The sequence below is a fragment of the Gossypium hirsutum genome, chromosome A01, assembly GCF_007990345.1.
Source record: "Gossypium hirsutum isolate 1008001.06 chromosome A01, Gossypium_hirsutum_v2.1, whole genome shotgun sequence".
Taxonomy (NCBI): domain Eukaryota; kingdom Viridiplantae; phylum Streptophyta; class Magnoliopsida; order Malvales; family Malvaceae; genus Gossypium; species Gossypium hirsutum.
The window spans coordinates 42,907,655-42,917,867 of record NC_053424.1 but is presented as its reverse complement, the minus strand read 5'-3'; the positions used below and the strand labels follow the sequence as shown (position 1 = coordinate 42,917,867).

The 10,213-nt window shown below is 33.7% G+C and overlaps 1 protein-coding gene across 3 annotated transcripts; it reads right to left on the bottom strand.

Moving 5' to 3' along the window:
- Nucleotides 1-4,772: 4,772 nt before the first annotated feature.
- Nucleotides 4,773-9,935, bottom strand: LOC107918157 (neutral/alkaline invertase 3, chloroplastic). 3 transcript variants are annotated; one of them, XM_016847688.2, is made up of 8 exons: nt 9,834-9,935; nt 8,463-9,265; nt 7,546-7,711; nt 7,260-7,471; nt 5,884-6,377; nt 5,760-5,808; nt 5,031-5,353; nt 4,773-4,920 (listed from the first exon to the last, which is right to left on the bottom strand). In XM_016847688.2, exons 2-8 carry the CDS (start codon nt 9,165-9,167, stop codon nt 4,893-4,895), a joined length of 1,977 nt encoding a protein of 658 aa, XP_016703177.1. In that variant the 5' UTR covers nt 9,168-9,265; nt 9,834-9,935; the 3' UTR covers nt 4,773-4,892. The 3 variants fall into 3 exon arrangements, with proteins under 3 accessions (XP_016703177.1, XP_016703178.1, XP_040967119.1); XM_016847689.2 differs by having other exon boundaries at nt 8,463-9,258; nt 9,834-9,914; XM_041111185.1 differs by lacking the exon at nt 5,760-5,808 and having other exon boundaries at nt 4,773-5,353; nt 8,463-9,258; nt 9,834-9,914.
- Between the last annotated feature and the right edge of the window lie 278 nt (nt 9,936-10,213).

The window sequence follows — 10,213 nt, the reverse complement described above, 5'->3', positions numbered from 1 at the left end:
CAATGTTCTAGTTGCATTGGAGATAGTTCACTACACGAAAGGAAAACAATGAGGTAAAGTTTGGGGGGGGGGGCAACACTTAAAAGTTGATATTAGTAAAGCATATGATTGGGTGGATTGACATTTTCTTCATTTTATGCTTTAGAAACTGGGTTTTGCCAGTCATTGGATTGATTTGATTCTGTTAGGTGTGAGGACGGTCCAATAGAATGTCTCGTTTAATGGTAGTTTGCTTGGTCCTTTTTGGCCTCAGTGTGGTTTAGGGCAAGACAATCCTCTTTTGCCTTGTTTGTTTATTATTTGTGCGGAGGATCTTTCAAGTCTTCTTCGACAGGCGGAAGAGCATGGAGATATCCATGTTATTGCTGTTTGTAAGGGTACTTCACGAGTTTCTCATCTCTCTTTTGCTGACAATAGCTTTTTGTTTTCAAGGATACTGAGGAAGAAAGTCGTAAGATAAAGTCAATTTTGACAGGTTACGAGGAAGCATCGCGACAATCTATCAATTATCAGAAATGGAGTATTATGTTCACGCCTAATATGAATAGTGTGACCACGGGTATTATTCAGTCTATTCTAGGTGTTGAGTCGCCTATTGACCATGAGTGCTATCTTGGCTTGCCTTCGCTTGTTGGTAAAAATAAAAAAGTGCTTTTGGTTTGTGCAAGAGAGGCTTCAGCAGCAGCTTGACAGTTGGAAGAATTGATTTTTAAGCAAGGTCGGGCATGAGCTTGTTATTAAAACTGTTGCACAAACATTGCCTACATATACTATAAGTGGTTTTCTTCTTCCTAAGTATGTGTCACGAGTTGGAAATTATGATGAATTCTCATTGGTGGGGATCTAAGGGTAATGTTCGAAAAATCCATTCGGCTAGCTGGAATAAACTGTGTGCTCCTAAGAAGTGGGGAGGGATGGGTTTCTGCATCCTTCATTGTTTTAATCTCGCCATGGTTTTTAAGCAATGGTAGAGAATTATTTCTAATCAGGACTCGTTGCGAAGTAAATTGTTATGAGCTTGTTACAAATCCTAGGTTTTGTTGGAAAAGCATTGTTGAGGCAAGTAAATTTCTCCTAAAGGGAGTGTGATGGCGAGTTGGTGATGATATAATCATTTGAGTGTTTTATGACCCTTGGCTAAATGATGATTTGAATTGAAAGGATGACAGTTAAAATAAATCATTAAGGAGTACAAATTAAATATTAGAAACAATTAAACAAGAACATAATAGAATAACATAGAAATGAAATAAGATAGATGGAAAAGAGATAAAAGTGATATGTAGAAATCCTAAGGAGTCTTAAAAACTAGATGAATCTATAACCTCCTTCAAACAGTTTCAGTGAATGGAAATTTAATTTTACATTCACTTACGCTGTTTGCTGCACCTGAGGACGGTTAGCTTAAATGTAATGTGGACATAACAACGTTTTCCACCAAGAACCAGACCAGTTTTGCTGGTGTTATTAGAGATGCTACAAGTAGGTTTATTCGGTCTTTGTCAAGGCATTTTCAAGGAGTCATGGACGCATGCGCAAGGCTCTTTCATGGATCAAGGATTCAAACTGTGACAAAGTCGTTATTAAACTCGATTGCATGGAAGTGTTCAATGCTTTGGGTCAAGTAAGTTCACGAGTGTCAGAATTTGGTTTAGTTTTCAAGGATTACACTAAAATAAAATATCACTTATTCTTTAGTAAGGGTAGCTTTATTATATGGAAGTCGTATTGTTTGGGATCTTATCCCTTCTTGTTTGAATTATATTCTCTTTTTTGAGTTTCTTATTGCTAATGCTAGGATTAGGATGGACATTAGGAACGGGAGTAAGCCTATTGGCTTGGGATTATCTTACTTGGTTTTTGTTTAAGTTTTGATTTTATTAAAGCTCTTTTATTTTCAAAAAAAATTAAAAGATTTACATTTAAATATTTACTTGCATTTAAAAAGATGAAAAATTTTAAAGATAAATAGCAAAAAATAGATAAAAGCGGAGTAGAGTGGGACGGAGATGGATGATCCAATATCTTTAAAGGTGATATTAGTTCTCAAAATTATACATCCATAGTAAGAGGGATGGGTGGTAAAGCAGAATGTGACAACTGTGGAGCAATTCATCTGCTTAAATCTATATTTCAATAAATTATTTTACTGAATTGGTGGTACGAGCCAACTCGACACCAATTTAACTAGAAAATTATTTAAAAACTTTCTTTAAATAAAAAACTTAATATTAATATAAGAATGTTTTTATGTTTTACTATTTTATTATAAAATGTTTCACTAAAACAACTAAAAATACAATGTTTAAAAATTATTACCATTTTACATATAACTCAATTTTTTAAAAATATAATTTTAATATTTTATTCTCCCTCCATTCACATGTCAAAAAATCTAATAATAATTAAAAAATTTCATATATTAATGCATTAAATAACCAAATATGGTTTTCTATTTCTCCTTGGTGAAAATAAAGGGTTGTTTGATAAATTTAAAAATTAATAAATAGAAAAATAAAATATTAAAAATTTACATGTTAAATTTTACTTGATATATTATTTAAAATTAAATAGGAAAGATAATTAATTGTTTGATACATATAGATTTTATTATGGTAAAAAATTATATTATCTTAATTTGAGAAGTAAGTCTTGTCTAGTTATCATTTTCCAATTTTTTAAATTTTAGATTATGGCAAAAATTAAATTATTATTTTCCACACTTATTCCTTGAGATGTTGCGTTGAAGATGGTCCAGGCACCCCTCACACCGCGCAAATCATTCCTTCTATAAATTCAACCTTCGCCATTAACGCTCAATCTTCTCCTTTTTCCTTAATTTTCATTTTAATTTCCAAACCCAAAGCAATGTCTCAGGTAAATTTCCCTTCTTCTTCTTCTTCTTTGCTTTTTCGTTTCCCAACTCCATTTCTTCATTATCATATTTCTTTGATTGGCTGAATCATCACAGATTTCTGCTTAATTATTTACATACATTTCATGAAATTTATTGGTTTTTTTGTTCTCGTCTGGGTATTTTTTGGTAGAATGCATTACATAAACAATTGACATATTTAGATTTCCTTTTCTTGTTTTTTGCACTTTTAGCCTAATAAAGGGGGAAAATGCATGCTTTTGGGCTTAAATACATCTGAATTTTTCCATATATGTAGTTGAATATTTCAGGGTATTTGATAATTTAGCATAATAATCATGTAGGACAGCAAATATATATACAGTTTTAGTATGTCGGTCCATGTTCAGAAATCTCTAATTAATGGTGATAATCTTAGATTATATGTATCCTTCCCACTTTTTTAATTGAGTATATATGGATGCATAAAGTTATGCCATTGATACTGAGTTGGGTTTTTTGATGCTTTAAAGAAAGGATTGAAATTGACCAAATTTCTATTTTGTTGTTGTCTTTCATGATTGTTGAATGTAGTTTTCTAGGTTGGTTTCTTCTCTTTTTTTCCACGATAAAGTTATAGAACCTTTTATTCATTTTGATTTGCTTGCAGACTGTTGTTCTCAAGGTTGGCATGTCATGCGAGGGCTGTGTCGGAGCCGTGAAGAGAGTTTTAGGAAAAATGGAAGGTCGGTATTGTATATCGAGCTATGTCTTCGATACAAGTATATTTTGTTTCTATTTTTTTTAAATATTGGGCGGTCCTTGGAGGGTTATTCTATACTCGTATCTGAATATGTGTCAGACATGCATACTTTAGAAAAATAAAATAGCGGAGTGTTGGTGTATGAAAATAAAGTTTGCATTCATCATCTTCCTTTTTTTCCTTTAGAATGATAATTCTAGATATTTCCCCTTGCTTCGCTAGTAAATCGGTGAAGGATTTGCTTCTTTTTTACATTTAAGTGGGGATTTTGTAATGATCGGGTTTTAGGACACCTCTCTTGCGTCTCTCTACCTACCGAGATTTGGATGTTGGCCCTGCGTAAGCTTATGGGCATCCATTGATCCCGTCCTTAAGTCAGAAGTCCGTAGTTTGAATCAAACGAAGCACATTTGCAGGTAACAAATCCTTAATACCTTCGATTTAAGCGTGATGCGAGGGAAACATTCAAAAACCCGGTTATTTCAGATTGTCTGAGAATCTATGTCTTTGCATTTCACCATGAGACATGTCATCATCCAAGATCGGTTACTGTTGTTATATATTTTGTGATAAAAGGAGTGTTATTTCAGGTGTGGAATCATATGAAGTAGATTTAAAAGAGCAGAAAGTGACTGTGAAGGGACAAGTCGAGCCCGATGCGGTACTTCAGACGGTGTCGAAGACAGGAAAAAGGACTACCTTCTGGGATGCTTAATGTTCACTACAATTATGAGATATGGAAAAATGGTATGCCCTCCTTTTAACATGTACTATTTGGTGCTCTCTCATTTTTATTTTGACGTGTTTGTATTGTGTTGTAATGGAAAAAGATGAGCTTTTGGTTTTCCCTATTCATTTGCTGATTTAGTGGTAAATCTTGGAGCTTGAGATGAACTCGAGATTTAAAGCTCAATGATTTTCTTTTCCAGAGCTCAAAATAAATATTTAACAATTGATATATCAAAACATGTAATATGAAATGTAATGCTTAATTAATTACAATATATATGATTTTAAAAAATCACCAGTTTCAACCAATACTAAATTTATAACTGCTCAATATCTTCCCCAGTTATACTATATCAAACGGTCTGATTTTTTAATCACTCTTGACAACATACAGTACCTCAATGCTCAACATCCAAAACATCAAAGTTTTAAAGAAATTCACTATATATGTATGCAACGGTTTTACAAATGAATTCGTAGGAGTATTACAATACAATCAAGTACTACCTATTACCCTAAGTCAGAGGAACAATCTTTACATAAGTATCACGATATGCAAATCCAGTAGTTGTACCTATTTGAATAAATAAAAGGTAAATGATATTCATTTCAAACTTTAATAGCCAATTAGAGATGAAAAAATGTAACCATAAATCAGTTATGCACACGATTTAGTTAACTCACACAATGTATGTCTGTTTACATCTCTTGGGACCACGTTTTCTTCTTGGGTTGGCGCTGATCATGCAGGAGAAGGCATTGACAAGCTCAGAATCCTCTTCGGTTGTCAAAATTTTCGCTGCATTTCTGTCTGCAAGTAGAAGTTTTGCCACGAGAAATCCTGCAATAGACCAGGTTTGGAACAGTCGCGATTGTTTTCCAATGAACCTTGCCTTTTTAGTATCATAGTACTCGGGCCATTTGTCCTTGGATATGCGTTTCTCAGCAACTGAAACAGCTTTTGCAGCAATTTCCGGTCTATTCATCTTCATGCATGCGACAGTGAGCTGTACGACGGGATTCAAGTATCAGAGTTTCATACTTCAATTGCCAAGCTTAGACTCAAAAGCAATCTCTTTCGATATGCAAAACATGAATATTTGTTATATACATGTGAAACATCGATAAGCTAAAAGTTGGCCAGACCGGTATCTATAAGCTTCAAGCCACAATGGACCAAATGTCCTTAGCATCTACAGTTTTCCTCAATATACATATAAATACAGACATACACATAATTTGGATAGTCATCTACAATTACTTAGGAAAGGCAATCGGATCAATAGGACCTTGAAATCAACAGAGGAATATAGAGCAAAATCCTCGAAATTTATAGACTTCGAATGCAAACTTGAACGTTGGCTTAACAATGAAATTTGGAGAAACTAAATGAAGAATGCCACAGTTACTAACCTGCCAGAGTAGAGTTGGCCAGGAACCAGCATTGTGGTAAGACCAAGGCCTGCATACATTGAGATTAAAATACAGATATCGACCAAAAATAAGAACACTATTATATTTAAGGGAGATAGATTACGTGTTCTTTGGATCACAGCCAGTGATGATCTGCCACCCCTGACCTTCAAGAGCTGGGTAACATATCTTAAATGGCATTTCTGCCACCAAATCTGCCCATTTAGTTTCAATGAGATCCAATATGGCATGAGACTGATCGATCGTTGCGAGACCACTCACAACGGCCCACAAATTTCCTAGAGAAAAGAATCGAAAATCCATATGTGCTGGTTGTAAATTCCCAATCAGGTACCCTCCTTTATTAGGCATCCATTCCACCAACCAAGGAGAGATTTGATCGGGATAAATGTTGAACTTATTAACTGCATCATATGAATACTCTTCAGTCTTGTAACGGTAAATTTCATTAAGTTTTCTCATATCAATCCAATAATATTCCCGAATATGAAACGACAGAGCAACCAGACGGTTATTCAATGCTCGAATAAGATCAGCTGATCCATCCCCCGGAATAAGCATTTCACGTGCACATAACAACGCTGAATAGAAAAGTGCCTACACGAATGCAAAAATTATCTCAATATCAGATTTGATTTTCACTCAATATAAATTCCTCATGCATGCAAAGCATATAAACCTTATTATTTTAGAAAATGTTGCCATGCAAATAAAACTAAAATTGTATCAGTAAACTCAACCAACTTGCAGCATAAATCAAACAGAAGCAAATTTTGAACGACTTTTTCTCAAAATAACAGAAATGTAATTTCTAATTAACTATAGTTTTTCTATTTTATCTTATAGGAACTTTTTATAAAGCAAAAATCAAGTGTCAAAAGTGTTGTTCCAATAGGGTCAGAAACGTGTAATTTATTGTACTAAAAAATCACATAAAGTTCAATTCCCAGGGAAGAGAGGTGGATCACAAGGATCTCTTAAATACTAAGTCTTTCCTTAGTCAGAATATCCCTTCTATAGTAATTTAATAACACAATTAAATACTACTATTATACCTTCAAATATTGAAAGAAAAATAGGACAAAAAAGAACACAAGAGTTTTAACGAGGTTCGGTAAATTATACCTACGTCCTCGGGCACTAACACCAGATGATAACTTTACTATCTCCAAAATATTACAAACAAATAGAATTCCTTAAGAATTCTCAAATGGGAGAAGAGAGAAAACTAAGAGAGAAAGATTGGTTGGGATGATTGAAATGAGAAATGAGAAAGCCTATTTATAGTTGAGGTTTAAGGACCAAACAATAAATAGCCCAATCTCAATGACCAAAAAAAATTATCCCATGCCACTTTTTCAAAGTCAACTTTAGGTTGCTAAACTTGCACCACTTTGTATTGTTTGCCATTAATGTTGTCTCCCATTAATGTTAACAAAAAGGAATTCCAAAATTGTTCTTGGGATTATTTTTATTTACCTGAATTTCCAGAGGGTGTCCATGAATTCCCATGCGGCGATCTATCATACAAGAACCATCAGTAACCAATAATGTCGGAAACATATCGAAACCATCAGCAAGACATAGCCGCAGGATCATCTTGATTCCAGTTTGGACGTCAACTCTCTCCTGAACTGAAAGGTCATCTGAACATTTACCATATGCCCGTAATAATATAATCCACCACAATCCTGCAATTGGAAGAGGTTGTTATGAAGTATTTCAATAAATAAAATAGAAAACCCTTTCTAGATTCTTTTTTTACCAGAATCAACAGGAGCAACACGGCCAATAGCTGCCTCTCCAAAGTCGGGATCCAATACCTCCTCTGTTGCTGAATCATCACCATCAAGAGGAACTGTGCGCACTTTAAAACTAGCAGGCATCAATCCCTGACCAGGGCTATGACAGTCCATTGTTTTCTCCCAACTCTACAGTACAAGAAAGTAAATAATATGTTAAATAAGAAAAAAAAAGGGGGGGGGGAGCACGAAATTCTTATAAAAGTAGGCATACATTCGAAAGGACACAGATCCAGATGCTTGATGAACTGCATGTTCACATATGTGGAAAGAAAAATTTGCAAAAGATCTCATTCACAACCACTAAAACGGAATAGTTCATTTTGCTACATTATCAAATTTTGCCATATAATTCTATTTAAAGACCATATCTAAAACAAGATCATTAGAGCCAAGTCCTTTAAGTATATTGATTATCCTATCAGTTAAAAGATTACATGATCATAATGTTGACATGTTTAAAACCAAGGTTATAATCTTATACCCATTTAGCTATTTTGATAGCCTCCATTGCTATCTAATACTAGCTAAACTTAGGTAGACAAGAGGTGAACTACCTTAACTGTAGAAGTAACAATTGAAATGTTTATGCAACCAGACATTTCTTTATCTATCAGAACACAAGAGCTCATCACTAAATCTATTTCACCAAGTAGTGCTGATTAGAAAAGTATATGCTTTCTACTATGCATGTAACCAGCAAGGTAATGAAGCATTAGGAATATGTAAACCACTTGTAGATATATACTAGCAATAACTAGGCAATTAGAAAGGAAAGTGAAATATCACTGAATTAATCATCACCAACTTTATTAGTGAAGTATACTTTAAGATAACAACCAAAACATAAAATCACCATTGGTATTGGATATGAAATTACCTGTAACTGAAGAGTATGAAGTATGAAGTTCCGGACAATGTCATACTCTCCTTTTAACAGGAAAGCAATACCAGAAGGTATGAAATCACGAATAAAGACTTGATCGTAATTCAATACATTGGAACTTGTGGGATCATTGGCAGCAATTGTTCCAACAGGACTTCCACAATAGTAAACCATAGAAGCCCGGAGTAACTTCCATGCTTCATCCTCGACAGAATCTACACCACCCGTGAAAATGGTGTTTGTGCCTGTTCCCACTTTACCATTCGACATTGAGACTTCATTTTCACTCTTCAATTGCTCAACAGTCTTGAACTCCAGAATGTCTTCCGAGTTCATCGAACCATTAAGATTCAATTTCTTTGCATTATCCACAAACCACGCCCCATTTCCTTCACCTATATCTACTCCACTCGCACTTTCAGCTTGCTGGCATTTGCATCTAAGAAGTGTCAATCTGTCGATTGCCGTATTCCCATGCAAACCACCACCTAGTCGCTTACACCTATAGCTTCCTATTTGACATCCCGACATACTCGAACACTTCAAGGACGGCAAACGCCTTGACCCTTTTTTCTTCACAGACTTAATGTGGCATTTAGAATAGAAAACTAAATCCGAATTGCTAGAACACATATCACTACTTAAAAACTGAGGGACAGCCCCCGTTAAAACGTGCAGAACAGCCTCCGAAGTTCCCATTGACACGATGCTAATCAAATTAAAGGCACCTAATTAAAATTGAGCTGCTTCTAATCAAACAAATCCAAAAGCTTCACTTCACTTCAAGATACTGAAACCTTAAACCAAAAACAAAAGAATCAAAGGATACAATCAACATATATTATATCAAAAAGAGTTCACATAATACCAAAAAGAAAAATAAATAAACTAACAGGAAAAAATTTGAAACTAATATAAACCATAGCATAGTTGATTAATTGATCCAATAGAAATTAAAACCAAAAAAAGAAAATCAAACTTCTGTACAAAAGCGCAGGAGCAAAATTCAAATAAAATCATGAATAGTAAATATGCGAAAATAAAATAAAAAAAGCACCATAAATTTAGATTCATCAAATCATTTTTTTTTAAATTCCAAAAATGCTGGAATAACATATTAACTGACTGAGCGGATAGAAATTAAAAGAAAAATCATATAATCAAATTACTTTGCATTCCATAAAAGCCCATGAGGAGGATTAAAGTAAATTATAAATATCCAGTGCAAAAAAAAAGTAAGAAAAATTTATATTCTTCGAAGCATTTTTAGTTAATCCAAATCAAATGCAAATCCCTCCATGGAAACAACAAAACCCCAATAGGATTATAAAGAATTACAGAGAAATAAGAAAGAAATTAGCTAACCTTAGTGGGTCTGTTACTCTGTTTCATAAACGAGACGAAAGATATCCGAGACAGTTAGTTTTGAAATAAAACGAAAATATGTAAATAATATACAAATAAAATAAAAAGGAAATGTTTCTTCCTATTATTTTGTGTGTACCAAAAGCAATCACATAATCATTTCATTTTTTTGGGTAAAAATACCTACCCAGTCACTCTCAATTTTGGTATTGAGCAAATTGGTCCCTACTAAAAAATTGAAGCAATTTAATTCTTATTAATTCCGAAATTGAGCAATTAAAAATAGTGTTAATGCTTTTCGTCAATTTTGATTGATATAATAATAAATTTTAACTCTCAAATTTTACATATTTTGTCAATTTTATTTCTATTTAACAAGT